At 41.2% G+C, this 17,786-nt stretch overlaps 1 protein-coding gene across 2 annotated transcripts; it reads left to right on the top strand.

Annotated features, from left to right (window-relative positions):
* Positions 1–5,986: 5,986 nt before the first annotated feature.
* On the top strand, positions 5,987–17,455 carry LOC112267282 (post-GPI attachment to proteins factor 2-like). Of its 2 annotated transcripts, none has more exons than XM_024445541.2 (6): positions 5,987–6,413; positions 6,654–6,819; positions 6,907–7,156; positions 9,032–9,138; positions 13,932–14,040; positions 16,566–17,455. In XM_024445541.2, exons 2-6 carry the CDS (start codon positions 6,655–6,657, stop codon positions 16,694–16,696), a joined length of 762 nt encoding a protein of 253 aa, XP_024301309.1. In that variant the 5' UTR covers positions 5,987–6,413; position 6,654; the 3' UTR covers positions 16,697–17,455. The 2 variants fall into 2 exon arrangements, with proteins under 2 accessions (XP_024301309.1, XP_024301308.1); XM_024445540.2 differs by having other exon boundaries at positions 6,649–6,819.
* The last annotated feature ends 331 nt before the right edge of the window (positions 17,456–17,786 follow it).

Genomic DNA, 17,786 nt, shown 5'->3' with positions numbered 1-17,786 from the left:
ACCACATGTAGAGATGTAGGATCTTAATTTGATCAACCTTTTGCAGGAGAACTGCAGGAAATTTCAAACGTGTAGTATATGTGAGGTTTAAAAAGGCTTCTTTAGTTTGCAATTTCCACTTCAAACAATTAAATGAAATGAATGAAGTCTGGATGAAATCCTTGTGTTCAGATTAGGCCTTAGTGTGTAAAAAGGTATGAGGTGAAAAGTGGAAACTGATCACTACAAACATATTGCACATGTAGCCTGTTCTCTCATTTTGGTTATCCTCAATAAGTGTAAAACCGAAAACATTTTGATACACCATTTCAGGTAATACTTCCTTCACTTCAACATGTTTTCTCCTGTTTCGTACCTAATGAACACAGCCCAGGTCTGAAGTTAGATGGCTTTCCCCATGATGAGCAGGCTCATGGAAAACACCATGATGAAAAAGATCCACATAAAGAATCGGTCCAACACCTTCGCCACCTTCTTCCACTCCCCAGTCCTTTTTGCTGTGGCCCTCGTATTTCTGTAACAGTTGGCAATGTACTCAATATTTGGGAGGAGCTGCTGGTGCTGACAGGTGAACTGGGTCTTACACACCTCCTCTCTCCCTGTACTCTCTCCTACTCCCCCATTCTGGCTCCTCCTGGCTGCGGCCAGCCCTGGCGAGTCCCTACAGTCCATGCTCATGAACATGCCGTTTCTCCAGGCACTGTAGTGGTTGGTGGGGTTCCTCCCCATGGAGCATGGGACTCATCAACTGATCTTCTGTCTCCTCAATTGCCGTCTTGACCTCTTTCCACCTTCAGAATCAAGTCCTCTTGGACCGTTTGTCCGTTCATGGTGCAGGACCAACCAGGCATTACCAGCAGGACCAACCAGGCATGAGTAGCAGGACCAACCAGGCATTACCAGCAGGACCAACCAGGCATTACCAGCAGGACGAACCAGGCATTACCAGCAGGACCAATCAGGCATGACCAGCAGGACCAACCAGGCATGACTAGCAGGACCAACCAGGCATAACCAGGACAAACCAGGCATTACCAGCAGGACAAACCAGGCATTACCAGCAGGACCAACCAGGCATTACCAGCAGGACCAACCAGGCATTACCAGCAGGACCAACCAGGCATAACCAGCAGGACCAACCAGGCATGACTAGCAGGACCAACCAGGCATTACCAGCAGGACCAACCAGGCATTACTAGCAGGACCAACCAGGCATGACTAGCAGGACCAACCAGGCATTACCAGCAGGACCAACCAGGCATGACTAGCAGGGCCAACCAGGCATGACTCAGGACCAACCAGGCATGACTAGCAGGACAAACCAGGCATGACTAGCAGGACCAACCAGGCATAACTAACAGGACCAACCAAGCATGACTAGCAGGACCAACCAGGCATGACTAGCAGGACCAACCAGGCATAACTAACAGGACCAACCAAGCATGACTAGCAGGACCAACCAGGCATTACCAGCAGGACCAACCAGGCATTACCAGCAGGACCAACCAGGCATGACTAGCAGGACCAACCAGGCATGACTAGCAGGACTAGCAGAACTAGCAGGACCAACCAGGCATGACTAGCAGGACTAGCAGAACTAGCAGGACCAACCAGGCATGACTAGCAGGACAAACCAGGCATGACTAGCAGGACTAGCAGAACTAGCAGGACTAGCAGAACTAACCAGGCATGACTAGCAGGACTAGCAGAACTAACCAGGCATGACTAGCAGGACTAGCAGAACTAACCAGGCATGACTAGCAGGACTAGCAGAACTAGCAGGACTAGCAGAACTAGCAGAACTAGCAGGACTAGCAGAACTAGCAGGACTAGCAGAACTAGCAGGACTAGCAGAACTAGCAGAACTAGCAGGACTAGCAGAACTAACCAGGCATGACTAGCAGAACTAGCAGAACTAGCAGAACTAGCAGGACTAGCCAAAGACACAAGGAAATCAATGGAAGAAGAGTGGACCGGTTATGAAAAGAGATAGCTCTTTTAAGGGTTGACTCCACTTTGTTTCTGCATTTTATAACCTTGATGTTTTATTGTCACGAAGGTGCAGTGAAATGTGTTGTTTTTCAGGCTCAGCAACAATTGTACAGCACTAGTGGAGCAGATTTGTGTTAAGTGCTTTGCTCAAGGGCACATCGACAGATGTTTCACCTTTTCGGATCGGGTATTCAAACTAGCGACCTTTCAGTTATTGGCTGAATACTCTAACCGCTAGGCTACCTGCCGCCAGTTACTTCCCAGATTTCCAGTACAGTACAGTACAGTGTTTAAAAAGCAGAAAACGACCAGAACACTCCCATGAATAAATGTCTTCAAGGAGTGTTCAGCTTGTGCCTTCACACTGACAACAACGTTGATGTGTGGAATGGATTGTGGGAGCAACAGAGCTCTCTGATGAACCCAATACCAGTCCGACCTACTTGTTATAAAAGACAATATCAGGTCTCCATATATAACGACTGGGTATACGGATGGCATCAAGTCCATCATAATCATCTTTACTCCAGGTGAGGTATGAGTCTACCCACACCTGTCGTATCCACAAATATGCTGTCAAGATCTGGTTACGTTCATCCTGCAATAGAGGGAACATGGTGAACAATGGCTTCATTTCACTAGTTATTAACTTAGCACTTAGAATATGACGTCTATTTCAAATGCCAAATGTGATTGTATGAGGTTTTTTTCAGATATTTTTGGGAATCTCTTTATTATTGTTGTATTGCTGAAATAGCCATAGTTTAAACTTAAGAAAGCTGTTACCATGTCAATGATCTGTGAGAGGGTGATCTGCAGGATCACATTGAGGATGTTTTCTGTTTCCTCTACTGGTCTCAGGTCACTGGTGTAGTTAGTAAACAAATCATTCAGCAGCTTCTGGGCATACTTCCCATGAGCACTCCAACAGGCTAGGACAGGGCATAGAGAACAGTATCTGCTAAATGACTAAAATGACTAGTATGTCATTTAAAAATGTATGAGAAAGAACATCATTCTCACCTAAAAACCAAAACACAATCAATTTATTTTAATTTAGTGAGCACTACATCATTTTCATACATTTATTAAAAAATGACAATCTGTGACAACCTGATGTCAGCCAGCTAGAACAGCTTCAATGCGCCTTAGCATAGATTCTACAAGTGTCTGGAACTCTATTGGAGAAATGTATTACCATTCTTCCATTAGATATTCCATCCTTTGGTGTTTTGTTGACGGTGGTGGAAAATGCTCTCATGAGCCACTTCAGAACTTCCCATAAGTGTTCAATTGGGTTTAAAGCTGGTGACACACACACACACACACACACACACACACACACACACACACACACACACACACACACACACACACACACACACACACACACACATATACACAGAGAGACACATCCCATCATGCTTACATGACCCTAGGCATGATGGGGTGTTAATTGCTTAATTAACTCAGGAACAACACCTGTGTGGAAGCACCTGCATACAATATACAGTACTTTGTATCCCTCATCTACTCGTGTGTTTCCTTTATTATGGCAGTTACCTGTTCGTGGGTAAAAATCTTAGTGTGTCAGAGAACATGTGAACACATGGCAGAGGGTGCAGAACACTAGGACATAGGGGGATTTGGGAGTAGATTACTCTTCTGATGCTATAGTAAGAGATCAAGCAAAGCTTCCATTATGAGCCAGCAGATGCAACTGAGGCATCTGTTGACCCCAAGCAGGGATATGTTGATACACGCCCTAATCCATGGGACATTTGCCATATAATACCACCATAGAAAATAAACACAGATAGGCTATAATACACTCTAATAGACATACTGTACCCTGTTCTTGTAGGTTAAATGCATGCATTTTGTTGTCACATAAGTTGGATAGGTGCAGTGAAATGTGTTGTTTTACAGGGTCAGCCGTAGTAGTGTGGCACCCCTGGAGCAAACTAGGGATAATTTCCTTGCTCAAGGGTACATCGACAGATTTTTCACCTTGTTTGCACGGGTATTCAAATCAGCAACCTTTTGGTTATCGGCCCAATGCTCTAAACGCTAGGCTACCTGCCACCCTAAAGTCCTTTATGCTGATTTTTTCCCCCTCCATTTGTATAGAAAGATAAAATAATATTTGGATGAGTTTTCAACAAAATACAGTTGTGCAATCTTCTGCATACTTGGAGTTCACTGGACCATTTCATTTTCTCTCCAATCTTTGAACCTGTTTCTTTGTATTAGTATGTTGTTATGAGAATATATGGTTTTCCCTTGTATTAAATTATGTTTATTTTTATTTTTTTAGAATTCATTTCAAATTCTTGACAAACATAATTGAGTTCAGAACACTGCCAGAAGCAACTGATTACAGTGATCTCAGTGGATTTGGGGGATCCAGATGTTACCCTGCTTCACTGTTTCAATAAAGCCTTTTGAGGAGGCTGTAGAAAAGGGCCACAGGATTAATGTACAGTACCAGTCAACAGTTTGGACACACCTACTCATTCCAGAGTTTTTCTTTATTTTTACTATTTTCTACATTGTAGAAAGTGAAGACATCAAAACTATAAAATATGACACCACTTGTCGCAGCACAACTGAATGGCTCAAACGCATTAAGAAGGAAAGCAATTCTACAAATTAACTTTTAACAAGGCACACCTGTTAATTAAAATGCATTCCAGGTGACTACCTCATGAAGCAGGTTGAGAGAATGCCAAGAGTGTGCAAAGCTGTCATCAAGGCAAAGGGTGGCTACTTTGAAGAATCTCAAATATGAAATATATTTTGATTTGTTGAACACTTTTTTGGTTACTACATGATTCCATATGTGTTATTTCATAGTTGTGATGTCTTCGCTATTATTCAACAATGTAGAAAATGGTAAAAAAAAAAAAAACACCTTGAAGGAGTCAGTGTGTCCAGAGTTTTGACTGGTACTGTGAATAAGATGATACCTAAACAACTGGCAGGGAGATCCTGCCTCCTGCCTGGGAAACAGCTGTGAGGGTTATCGAATCAGAATATGACTGGGACAGAGGAAATAATCAACCACTGTAGATGTCACAATGATTCATCATTAAGAGACCATTAATAATGCAGTTTACATCAGGTTCTTCAGTAACTCTTAATGTAATACAAATCCAACAAGCTATCTGTCAAGAGGCTACTCTAAACCAGTCATGAAACCATTTAACTCACCACTTGCCTGATGTTGACTGAAAAACCAAATGAGAAACAATCATTGCGACTGGACTGTAAGTGTGTGTTGATATAGACACTAAACATAGCGTATACATTTCTAAATATGTACATTGGGAATTTACCATTTTCAACTGTACATAGTTCAGCAAAAGAGAGAATCTATAGCCTACCTGGAATAATATTCAAGCAGAAAATAAAATCCACGTACTTTCATTTTGCTGTTACAGGTTACACTTATCTATATCCAAAAATATACCAGATGATCATTTCAATTACGTTTAAGTTCCCGGATGGATATCCGTAGACTGCTCTTGTGCCTTGACAAAGATGATTGTTAGCGTGAGATAACTGGGGTTAGAGGCTAGGTGGAGGCTCATCATGACGTACTGAGCGCTATTGGAATTTACACATAATATATTTGAATAAGACGCGTGGGACTTATCCATTGACCAAAAATCATCATCCTCAACAACAAAAACATTGACTTGAGTCTTTTCCAAATACCCCCATTTTCTCAAAGTATGTATATGGTTATTTCCAGAGGCAACTTGCAATGCCAGGCTGTCAAAGATAAGGCTACAGTATTTGGTGATGCGCAAGAACAGCACCACGGACAGCTCCCGTGATATAAAGTTGGCTTATCAATGAATTCAATTTTTTACACTTCCTCGTGACACTTCAGACACCAATGATTTTTCAGTATAGACACATCGTGTAACATGACTGGTTCTTGATGTGACGACGTTTTTTTTATAGGCTACTCCCATCCGGTCACAACTGAGCCAGTACCTTGCTATCTCTTCCGGTTATCGCAATACATTTGAGTCCGATCTCTTCAATACTTTTTTCGCATTTCATTTGGTACCACATTTATTTTCAAACATTATTGAAGATATTTATAAAATGGCAGCTGGGAGGGGATTCAGGTTAAAAGCTTATTCGGCATCGCGTTGATGATGCTCAGTGTTCATGTTGTGCTGGGCTGAAGGGAACATGAACAGATGCTAATGAATTAGAGACCACATTACACATTTGTGAAATACCTGATCAAGATAAATCTGAACATAGTCAGAAGCCTATATGCGACGATGCACAGGCGTTTGTGGTGACAGTTCAATTCAAGCCAAGAAAAGCCATTTCCTTCTCTGACTATGCAAGAGCTATATCTGTAAACAATTGACCTAGCTGTAGCCTACAAATAGGAGGTATGGAATCATATTCAGATCATTTTTATGCATGTTTCTGATCAAACTGATATATAGTCCTGCCTTAATGTCACTGAAAGCAGCCGCATGATTTTGCAGGAGGCATGTCAAACTCTCAAACCTAGGTATGAAATCCAGAATTAGCCTATATCATTATTATACATTATTTTGTTCATATCTGGACATTCTCAGTTAAAATGCGTATTTAGTGATAAATATGGCCCTGATGTCCCAGTCTAGGATGCTGCAGGGTCCACATGTCCTGGGTCATGACAAGCCTCTGATCAGACTATCATTCACGTCCTGTGTTGTGGGCACCGTCAGCCTGCCACTGCTTGGCTTAATTACCTGCATCTCCATCTCCTCCGTGTTCCATTTCCAGGACTCCACTGACACACATTGCAAGGTAATCAATCCTGTCCGTTATTAAGAATGTAGCATGCATGCAAATAAATGGTCTGACTGTCTTTTTTTTGGGGTGGGGGGGTTTTAGGTTACCAATTATCTGCCCTCCATTAGTGCCTCCATAAGCCTGAGCCCAGAGTGCCATATCTGGCGCTTCTGCATTGGCCTGCACTCTGCTCCCAGGTTCCTGGTGGCCGTGGCCTATTTTAACTTCTATAAGGGCCGCTTCTCCACAAGGTTCCTGGAGTGGCTGCTCAGCTGCCTCAACTTCATGTGTGCCATCACTGAGAACTTTGGCCTCTTGCTGCTCACCTACGTGTCATCCAATGAGACATACCGTGAGTGACCTTTGACAATTAGTCAGCTGGGAATACATCGGCATAAGGCCTGCCCTACAGCATAATAGGCTGCTCATTTACATTTACATACAGTGGGGAGAACAAGTATACACTGCTGATTTTGCAGGTGTTCCTACTTACAAAGCATGTAGAGGTCTGTCATTTTTATCATAGGTACACTTCAACTGTGAGAGACGGAATCTAAAACAAATATCCAGAAAATCACATTGTATGATTTTTAAGTAATTAATTTGCATTTCATTGCATGACATAAGTATTTGATCACCTACCAACCAGTAAGAATTCCGGCTCTCACAGACCTGTTTAAGAAGCCCTCCTGTTCTCCACTCATTACCTGTATTAACTGCACCTGTTTGAACTCGTTACCTGTATAAAAGACACCTGTATACACACTCAATCAAACAGACTCCAACCTCTCCACAAAGGCCAAGACCAGGGAGCTGTGTAAGGACATCAGGGATACATTGTAGACCTGCACAAGGCTGGGATGGGCTACAGGACAATAGGCAAGCAGCTTGGTGAGAAGGCAACAACTGTTGGCACAATTATTAGAAAATAGAAGAAGTTCAAGATGACGGTCAATCATCCTCGGTCTGGGGCTCCATGCAAGATCTCACCTCGTGGGGCATAAATGATCATGTGGAACGTGAGGGATCAGCCCAGAACTACACGGCAGGACCTGGTCAATGACCTGAAGAGAGCTGGGACCACAGTCTCAAAGCAAACCATTGGTAACACTATGCCGTCATGGATTAAAATCCTGCAGCGCACGCAAGGTCCCCTTGCTTAAGCCAGCGCATGTCCAGGCCCGTCTGAAGTTTGCCAATGACCATCTGGATGATCCAGAGAAGGAATGGGAGAAGGTCATGTGGTCTGATGAGACAAAAATAGAGCTTTTTGGTCTAAACTCCACTCGCCGTGTTTGGAGGAAGAAGAAGGATGAGTACAACCCAAAGAACACCATCCCAACCGTGAAGCATGGAGGTGGAAACATCATTCTTCGTGGATGCTTTTCTGCAAAGGGGACAGGACGACTGCACCGTATTGAGGGGAGGATGGATGGGGCCATGTATCGCGAGATCTTGGCCAACAACCTCCTTCCCTCAGTAAGAGTATTGAAGATGGGTCGTGGCTGGGTCTTCCAGCATGACAAGGACCCGAAACACACAGCCAGGGCAACTAAGGAGTGGCTCCGTAAGAAACATCTCAAGGTCCTGGAGTGGCCTAGCCAGTCTCCAGACCTGAACCCAATAGAAAATCTTTGGAGGGAGCTGAAAGTCCGTATTGCCCAGCGACAGCCCCGAAACCTGAAGGATCTGGAGAAGGTCTGTATGGAGGAGTGGGCTAAAATCCCTGCTGCAGTGTGTGCAAATCTGGTCAATAACTACAGGAGACATATGATCTCTGTAATTGCAAACAAAGGTTTCTGTACCAAATATTAAGTTCTGCTTTACTGATGTATCAAATACTTATGTTATGCAATAAAATACAAATGAATTACTTAAAAATCATACAATGTGATTTTCTGGATTTTCTCTCACAGTTGAAGTGTACCTATGATAAAAATGACAGACCTCTACATGCTTTGTAACAATATCGGCAGTGTATCAAATACTTGTTCTCCCCACTGTATATGCTGCATGATATAAAATTATGTTTTTGAACAAATGACAGAATTTTGTTTGCCTATTTCTTGCAGTTATAAATAAGGCCCTGAGTTTTTCCAGATACATGACCCGACCAGGAAAACTATGGACCCTAGTTATAAATCATATAACCTGTATCAGTGACTGTTATGACTAATACAGTTGTACTTGTATGCTTTTAGCTTTCATATCCTTTTTTGTCCCATAGTTGTCCATAAAGAAGGTTTTGTCCTGTTCATTGCCAGTTCTGTTATCCACATGGTGTTAACCTGTCGGCTGTGGCTGGTTATAAAGAAGTACTCACTGATTCCTGAGGTAAGGCATCGTTTCTTCCCTTCAGCCCTATACTTGATCAGCAAATGTTGAAATTGCCTGAAAGACAGAAATGTAAAGGGAAGTTAGTTGTTCAATCAACTGAATGAAGAAGTGAACTAACTATTTTGGTGGTATGATGCAGTTTCCTGGTGAAGCAGGCAGTATAGTATAGTTCCTGTTAGTAGAGGGGCTTTTGGTGACTTTGTCTGCAATGTCGACAATGTTGACACTAGAGCCCTCTAGAGTAGAAGCCAACTACTGCAGCCTGATGAAACAGCATTGTCAAGTGCAGTTGGGGAGATTCTCAAATGGTTTAGCTTGACTCTTCGCATCCTCTTCTCCGTCCTCTCCTTGCCACCTTTCGAAAACTGTCAAAGGTAATCGAGGAGAGTAGTGAAGGAGAGGAAACATGGAAACAAATGCACTTGTATGAAATTAAACTCTTCTTCTCCACTAGCACGTTTGCAAGGGTGGAATCCTAAAATAAATGCCTGAAGTAGAACAAATTATTTTAGCTAGTTGTGTGAGACATTTTATAGATTAAAGGGTAATTCGTGTAGAAAACATTTTTCTCCTTTGAGAATACAACAGCTGATTCAAAGGGGATGCGGCAGATTTGAAAACACTTTGCACTACACATGAGTATCTTCGACTGTAGGAGGCAATTGAGGAGAGAAGCAAAGTTCTCTGTTCACAGAGTTGACACACTCAACCACTTATCGGTTTCCGGGTCACGGAGGAGAGGAGGACAGAGGAGTATAAGAGAAGACAGAATCTCCCTGTGTCCTTTCCTTTCACTCACACTGATGCCTGGTGACTGAGCCTGTAGTGCTCCAGTCTATTGTATTTACACATGTCAATCATTATAGCTATATCTTATTTATTTAGTCTCTCATTTTAAGTTGTCACTATATGGTTGAGGGACTTGAAGTGTTATTTTGTGTTAGGACTCTAGGAGAAATAGCAGCATGTTGATCCCAACCAGATCGGTGGTATAGGCTGTTACTGAGGGTTTGATCAGTCAGACTTGGAAGAAGCCTCTGGCTGTGTTTACACTGTCAGTGCCTGGGCCTCTGTTTTGGAGGAACAGCTGTTTCCTGACCCAGTCTAGGGCTGTGCCCAACACACCCCTCCACACAACTCATTGGGAGTGTAGGCTGTCATGTGCAACACACATGCACACACGCAGAGATTGTAGCAAGCACAAACACATTAACCGTGCTCGAACTTGGCTTGCACACTTACACTGGCACATAATGTATTAATTGCATATAGCATATACTTGCCTAGCCTGAGTACCAGTATCTTTATCTTACATTCCACTCCTTGCCACTCTTTGTCAATGCCAAAGAGACTGGCTTTCTGCCATCTTAAAATATGAACATTCTCGAGAACAGAAGAGCTGATCCTGGTTGATAACCCTCACAGTTATCCTCCAATCGCAACGATTATCCAAATATTGGAACTCGTGTATCACTTTTTTTCTCCACGGAACATGTTGGTAGTTATTTTTTTGTCCAGACAAAACAAGTCTGTCAAAAGTTGCTAGCTTACGTATAAATTCTCAAACAAAATACATACTGTAGCTACTTCAATTCCAAACACAAAACCTCTTTGCTTTGATATTAAGCTTCAACATACAAAAACTTGCTTAGATAACGGCAAAATATTTGTTTTTGATCCTAATTATATATTTTTTAAGGATCCACATGTTGTCATGGAAAGTATTAATAAAAATGAGCAACTCCGTAAATCCAGCTGCATTGCCAAAAGGCCAGCCTCTTGGTCGTCACTAGTTACCAAAGCCACAAAGTCATAAACCCCGCCTATTTCTACTTTTACCTTCTTAAATCAGTTTTTGAACCTAATCTTTTTCCTAACCCTAACCTTAAATTAAGACCAAAAAGCACGTTTTTATTTTTATGAATTTTTATGATGTAGCCAATGTTTACTTTGTGGCTGTGGTAACTAGTGGAAATCCAATCTGATTTGGCAATGATATGGAGTGGCAAGAAGTGGAATGGTAGCTAAAAATACTGGTTCCTGTAAGGGCTGCTGGACATGCTACATACACCGGTGGAGGCACCTCAGAGGAGGAAGGGGAGGACCATCCTCAGTGAATTTCATAAAGATAAAAATAGTGAAACATTAAAAAAGTTATCCATTTAAGATATCTATACTAAATATATTCACGTCACCAAATGATTGATTTAAACACACTGCTTTGCAATGAAGGTCTACAGTGGACTCAGCAGCACTCTGTAGTGTAGCACCATGGTGTAGCCGGAGGACAGCTAGCTTCTGTCCTCCTCTGAGTACATAGACTTCAATACAAAACCTAGGAGGCTCATGGTTCTCCCCCCCCTTCCATAGACTTACACAGTAATTATGACTACTTCCAGAGGACGTCCTCCTACCTATCAGAGCTCTTGCAGGATGAACTGACATGTTGTCCACCCAATCAAAAGACCAGCGAATGAATCTAGTGCAGTGCATAAAATGTGATGAGTAGTTGACTCAAAGAGAGAGAAAGACAATAGTTGAACAGTTTTGAACACATTTCTTTAAGGAGAGAGAGAGAGAGAGAGATTTGGTTGTATTTTGTTTTTATTTCACTTATCTAGTAATGCAGTTAGCTTAGCCTACTCAAACACCCGGCAAAAACAGAAATTAATGCTATATTAGCACTAGCTGGCTATGGCTATCCAACACTGGAACTCTTCCAAGTCAAGGCAAGCTTTTGATTTGTTTTAATTTATTGCCACCGACTGTGTAACTGCTAAACTGCTTTCGGACTGTACATTGTACTGCATGATTCTAGCAGGTTTACTAACGATTTAGTTCTAGTATCTATTATGACTAAGACTTGACAACGATCTAGGCTGTGTGTAACATTAGGGGCGGCAGGGTAGCCTAGTGGTTAGAGCGTTGGTTGCAAGTTCAAACCCCCAATCTGACAAGGTACAAATCTGTCGTTCTGCCCCTGAACAGGCAGTTAACCCACTGTTCCTAGGCCGTCATTGAAAATAAGAATTTGTTCTTAACTGACTTGCCTAGTTAAATAAAGGTAAAATAAAAAAAATAAGTAGCGGGCATGATATGAATGTTTGGCTTTTTTGCCTGGTCACAGACAGCTGATGTGTTATGCACTGAAGTCCCCAAGCGAAAGGAAAAGGTGAGAGGAAGAGAGCGCGTAGATAGTTGCAAGAGGGAACTATGTATAGAATGAGCAAAGTGATCATGCTGTTTGTATGTGGCTGCTATGAAATTGAACTGTATTTGCATGTGCTCAGGGGTGTATTCATTCCGCCGATTCTGTTGGAAGCAAACGTAACGAAACGGGATAAAAGTACCAGAGTGTACAATGCAGTATTGAATGTGTCACTGTCTGTCACCTTGATTACTCTAATTACTCTAGACCTGTGCACTGACATGTAGTAGCCTAAACCTGTCGATATTACATTGAGCTGGGTGAATGGAATTTGAATGACAATCGTCCAATAAGCTGTAATAGAAATACATCTTCCCTGATCATGAACGGCACCGACCGCCACTGTATTAGGCTGCCACTCTGTCATACCATTTTATGGGCAATTGCCGTTTGGATATTGATTTGATATGGGGCTTGTAATCGTGTGTCATGATAATCTATTGTGGGCATTTAAGGGTGGGACCAGTAAATAGAGAACATGCTTTTGCTTGAGACACATGCTGCCAGTGATCTGCAGTATAAATAGTATTTGTGGAAGGATGTGGCTGAAACAGTTTTTACACCAGCTGCAATGTGTTACTGATGTCTCATCTCAAGAGTTTCTCAGATGGGGCTTGATTAAGCCTGCTCATTGTGTTCCTCAACCTAGATAAATTAAATGTTTTTAATTGTTCAATTTATAAAGTAGGCCATTGCATTCGCGTAGTACAAATACACAGTAGTTAAGTACACAATATCATTTTTTAGTATTGCAATCTTTCTCTATCAAATCGCTCTTTCTTTTTTCATAAACAGGATGTGAAATCTTTCTCTATCAAATCGCTCTTTCTTTTTTCATAAACAGGACGTGAAATCTTTCTCTATCAAATCGCTCTTTCTTTTTCATAAACAGGACGTGAAATTTTTCTCTATCAAATCGCTCTTTCTTTTTTCATAAACAGGACGTGAAATCTTTCTCTATCAAATCGCTCTTTCTTTTTTCATAAACAGGACGTGAAATCTTTCTCTATCAAATCGCTCTTTTTTTTTTTCATAAACAGGACGTGAAATCTTTCTCTATCAAATCGCTCTTTCTTTTTTTCATAAACAGGACGTGAAATCTTTCTCTATCAAATCGCTCTTTCTTTTTTTCATAAACAGGACGTGAAATCTTTCTCTATCAAATCGCTCTTTCTTTTTTTCATAAACAGGACGTGAAATCTTTCTCTATCAAATCGCTCTTTCTTTTTTCATAAACAGGACGTGAAATCTTTCTCTATCAAATCGCTCTTTCTTTTTTCATAAACAGGATGTGAAATCTTTCTCTATCAAATCGCTCTTTCTTTTTTCATAAACAGGACGTGAAATCTTTCTCTATCAAATCGCTCTTTCTTTTTTCATAAACAGGACGTGAAATCTTTCTCTATCAAATCGCTCTTTCTTTTTTCATAAACAGGACGTGAAATCTTTCTCTATCAAATCGCTCTTTCTTTTTTCATAAACAGGATGTGAAATCTTTCTCTATCAAATCGCTCTTTCTTTTTTCATAAACAGGATGTGAAATCTTTCTCTATCAAATCGCTCTTTCTTTTTTCATAAACAGGATGTGAAATCTTTCCACTGGAAAATCCGCTGCTTGATCCTCAACATCGCTTTCTGCTGCTTGGCTGCTTACTTTTACTGGAAACACAACATGTACTGTGAACAAGGGAGTAAGTATATTGTAGCATCAGAATGTTAAAGGGCATGAGCAGTCATTCTGAAAAGTACTTTTTCTCTCATGGCTAACTACCATGAAGTTTGAAAAGACAGGCTGAGTGGGCGGGGAGATTATATTCATGAGCTCGCATTGACTGACAGCTCTTTGAAACATCTATGTTAATTAAGCAACTTGGATGCAGTGACCACTGTTGCAGTAAACTCATATAAAGGAAATTTGGTGATACACAAAGTAACTCAAACATCATTGAAGTTGCATCAATGATATCCTTGTTACAGTTGGAAGTCGGAAGTTTACATACACTTAGGTTGGAGTCATTAAAACTCATTTTTCAGCCACTCAACAAATTTCTTGTTAACAATCTACAGTTTTGCAAGTTGGTTAGTTAGGACATCTACTTTGTGCATGACACAAGTAATTTTTCCAACAGTTGTTTACAGACAGATTATTTCACTTATAATTTACTGTATCACACTTTCAGTCGGTCAGAAGTTTACATACACTAAGTTGACTGTGCCTTTAAACAGCTTGGAAAATTCCAGAAAATGATGTCATGGCTTTAGAAGCTTATGATAGGCTAATTGACCTAATTTGAGTCAATTGGAGGTGTACCTGTGGATGTGTTTCAAGGCCAAACTTCATACTCATGGCCTCTTTGCTTGACAACATGAGAAAATCAAAAGAAATCAGCCAAGACCTCAGAAAAAAATGTAGACCTCCACAAGTCTGGTTCATTCTTGGGAGCAATTTCCAAATGCCTGAAGGTACCACGTTCATCTGTACAAACAATAGTACGCAAGTATTAACACCATGGGACCACGCAGCCGTCATACCGCTCAGGAAGGAGACGTGTTCTGTCTCCTAGAGATGAACGTGCTTTGGTGCGAAAAGTGCAAATCAATCCCAGAACAACAGCAAAGGACCTTGTGAAGATGCTGGAGGAAACAGGTACAAAAGTATCTATATCCATAGTTAAACGAGTCCTATATTGACATAACCTGAAAGGCCGCTCAGCAAGGAAGAAGCCACTGCTCCAAACCTCCATAAAAAAGCCAGACTACGGGTTTAACTGCACATGGGGACAGTACTTTTTGGAGAAATGTCCTCTGGTCTGATGGAGGAAAAAGGGGGAGGCTTGCAAGCCGAAGAACACCATCACAACCGTGAAGCACGGGGATGGCAGCATCATGTTGTGGTGGTGCTTTACTGCAGGAGGGACTGGTGCACTTCGCAAAATAGATGGCGTCATGAGGCATGAAAATTATGTGGATATATTGAAGCAACATCTCAAAACATCAGTCAGGAAGTTAAAGCTTGGTCACAAATGGGTCCTCTAAATGGACAATGACCCCAAGCATACTTCCAAAGTTGTGGCAAAATGGCTTAAGGACAACAAGTCAAGGTATTGGAGTGGCCATCACAAAGCCCTGACCTCAATCCCATAGAACATTTGTGGGCAGAACTGTAAAAGCGTGTGTGAGCAAGGAGGCCTACAAATCTGACTCAGTTACACAAGCTGTCAGGAGGAATGGGCCAAAATTCACCCAACTTATTTTGGGAAGCTTGTAGAAGGCTACCTGAAACGTTTGACCCAAGTTAAACCATTTAAAGGGTGTGCAAAGCTGTCATCAAGGCAAAGGGTAGCTATTTGAAGAATCTCAAATATATAATTTGTTTGGATTTGTTTAACACTTTTTTGCTTACTACAATGATTCCATATGTGTTATTTCATCATTTTGATGTCTTCACTATTATTCTACAATGTAGAAAATTGTAAAAATTAAGAAAAACCCTTGAATGAGTAGCTGTTCTAAAACTTTTGACCGGTGGTATAAATGTATATATATAACTATATATATATATATATATATATATGTATATGTATATGTATATATACACCATTTGGCGGGGCTCTTGTGATGCGGTTCACGGCAGCAATGACCGATGTGTTGACCTGTCAACTGCGTCTGTGTTTTGAACAACCCATTCCCACCTTTTGTTCCATGCTGGCTGAACACCTAGCTAGCCAGTAACTGCTGACACAGATGAAAAGGGAAACATATACGTATCGTTGCCATAGATGAATAGGGTCAACTTTTAATTATGTTTGCTGACACCCTACAGTAAAATGTTGGCATCAGTAGAGTAGCTATCTAGCTATATAAACAACGCCTCTCTGCAAACACAAACACGGCTTCTCCGATGTTGGTTACAAGGCGGTACTTATTTAAATAAGGTAAGAGTATATCGTGTTAAAATTGGTGTATTAAAATGAAAGTTTATGTGATGTCACCTTGTCCCCTGAATAATGAATCCTAGTGTTTTACATGGGGGAGGGGACCAGTAACTTTGTGATCAAACATTATCAAGGTTTCCTTCAGATATCAGCAATTTTCATGAAAAACATTATTTTCACTTCATAACCTTTAAGCATTTTATGATACAAAAGTATATTTTAATTTTACATTGTTTGTTAAAGTGTTCATAAAAGTCTCCTGTCTTTCCTAACCTCCACAGGCTACACCTTTTTCGCCCTCTTTGAGTATTGTGTGGTGTTCTCCAACATGGCCTTCCACCTAACAGCCTTCTGGGACTTTAAGAGCAGAGAGATGGTGGTCATCTCACCAGAGGAGGGTAAAGACTTCTGACTGGGAAACAGAGGGTCAGGTGACAGGTGTTCAACCACTCAGAACACACCTAGCGGAGATGATGCTGTTGCAGAGGAGGAGGAGCAGGAAGAGAGCACCTTCTTCCATATATTTACATGATGGCGGATGTCATGACTGTAAATAATCACTTTATTTATCTGGACTGTTCAACCTGAAAGTCAATCCTACTGTACCAACATTTTGATTGAGTTGATATTAACATACTGTATGATACATGACAGACTTAGTCCTCTATGATTTTGGACAGTGGGGCAACTTCAACTTGATCACCTTGACTTAAGAGTATGTCCTTCTTTAGTCATGCTCACGTGTCTATGACTTATCACTTGTGAAATTCGGGAAATGCTGACTGTTGCCAATGATGTGATCTGAAGAGAGTGTCTCAGCTCTTTGTAGAAAGTATTTTTAAATGCATCAAGAACTGTAGATAAACGCAAATATGATTTTGTATATTCTCAAGTAGAGAGAGACATCTTAAAGGTATTAATAATCTAATAGTGATTTTTTTGTGTGTAAACATTAAGCTTCATTAAACAATTATTTCAGAACTTTTTAGCTATTTACCATAACATGCTTATTCTTAGTGAGTCAGTCAGTCAGTGAGGTACACAACCTAAATTAAGGAAGTTACAAATACATGTTCTTCCTCGTTTGTAAAGACAGAGAGAGGGACAGAGAGAGAGAGACAGAGAGAGACAGAGAGAGTGAGAGAGACAGAGAGAGACAGAGAGAGTGAGAGAGAGTGAGAGAGAGAGAGAGACAGAGAGAGACTGAGAGAGAGACAGAGAGAGAGAGAGAGAGAGTGAGAGAGAGACAGTGAGACAGAGAGAGAGAGACAGAGATAGAGAGAGTGAGAGAGTGAGAGAGAGAGAGAGAGAGAGAGAGAGAATGAGATTGAGAGGTAGATCCAGATAGTACTAGAGTGGGTGTTGTATACAGTCACATACAGTATATACTATACTAAAACTGTCAGGACATCTATCTGTATGTCCCTCCACTGCTCTCACACAAAGAAGTGTCTGTTATCCAGCAGGCAGAGCAAAGGCACTGAGGCCTTATTTCACTGTCA

The sequence above is a fragment of the Oncorhynchus tshawytscha genome, linkage group LG14 (genome assembly GCF_018296145.1).
Source record: "Oncorhynchus tshawytscha isolate Ot180627B linkage group LG14, Otsh_v2.0, whole genome shotgun sequence".
Classification (NCBI taxonomy): domain Eukaryota; kingdom Metazoa; phylum Chordata; class Actinopteri; order Salmoniformes; family Salmonidae; genus Oncorhynchus; species Oncorhynchus tshawytscha.
Note: the sequence above shows the minus strand (reverse complement) of the source record. Positions and strands in the feature narration are given on the sequence as shown.

Excerpts from the sequence above, each read along its gene's own strand:
- LOC112267282 (XM_024445541.2), top strand. The coding sequence starts at position 6,655 with ATGCTGCAGGGTCCACATGTCCTGGGTCATGACAAGCCTCTGATCAGA. Across the intron at positions 6,820-6,906 it reads CCACTGACACACATTGCAAG|GTTACCAATTATCTGCCCTC; the intron begins GTAATCAATCCT and ends GGGGGGTTTTAG. Across the intron at positions 14,041-16,565 it reads CATGTACTGTGAACAAGGGA|GCTACACCTTTTTCGCCCTC; the intron begins GTAAGTATATTG and ends TAACCTCCACAG.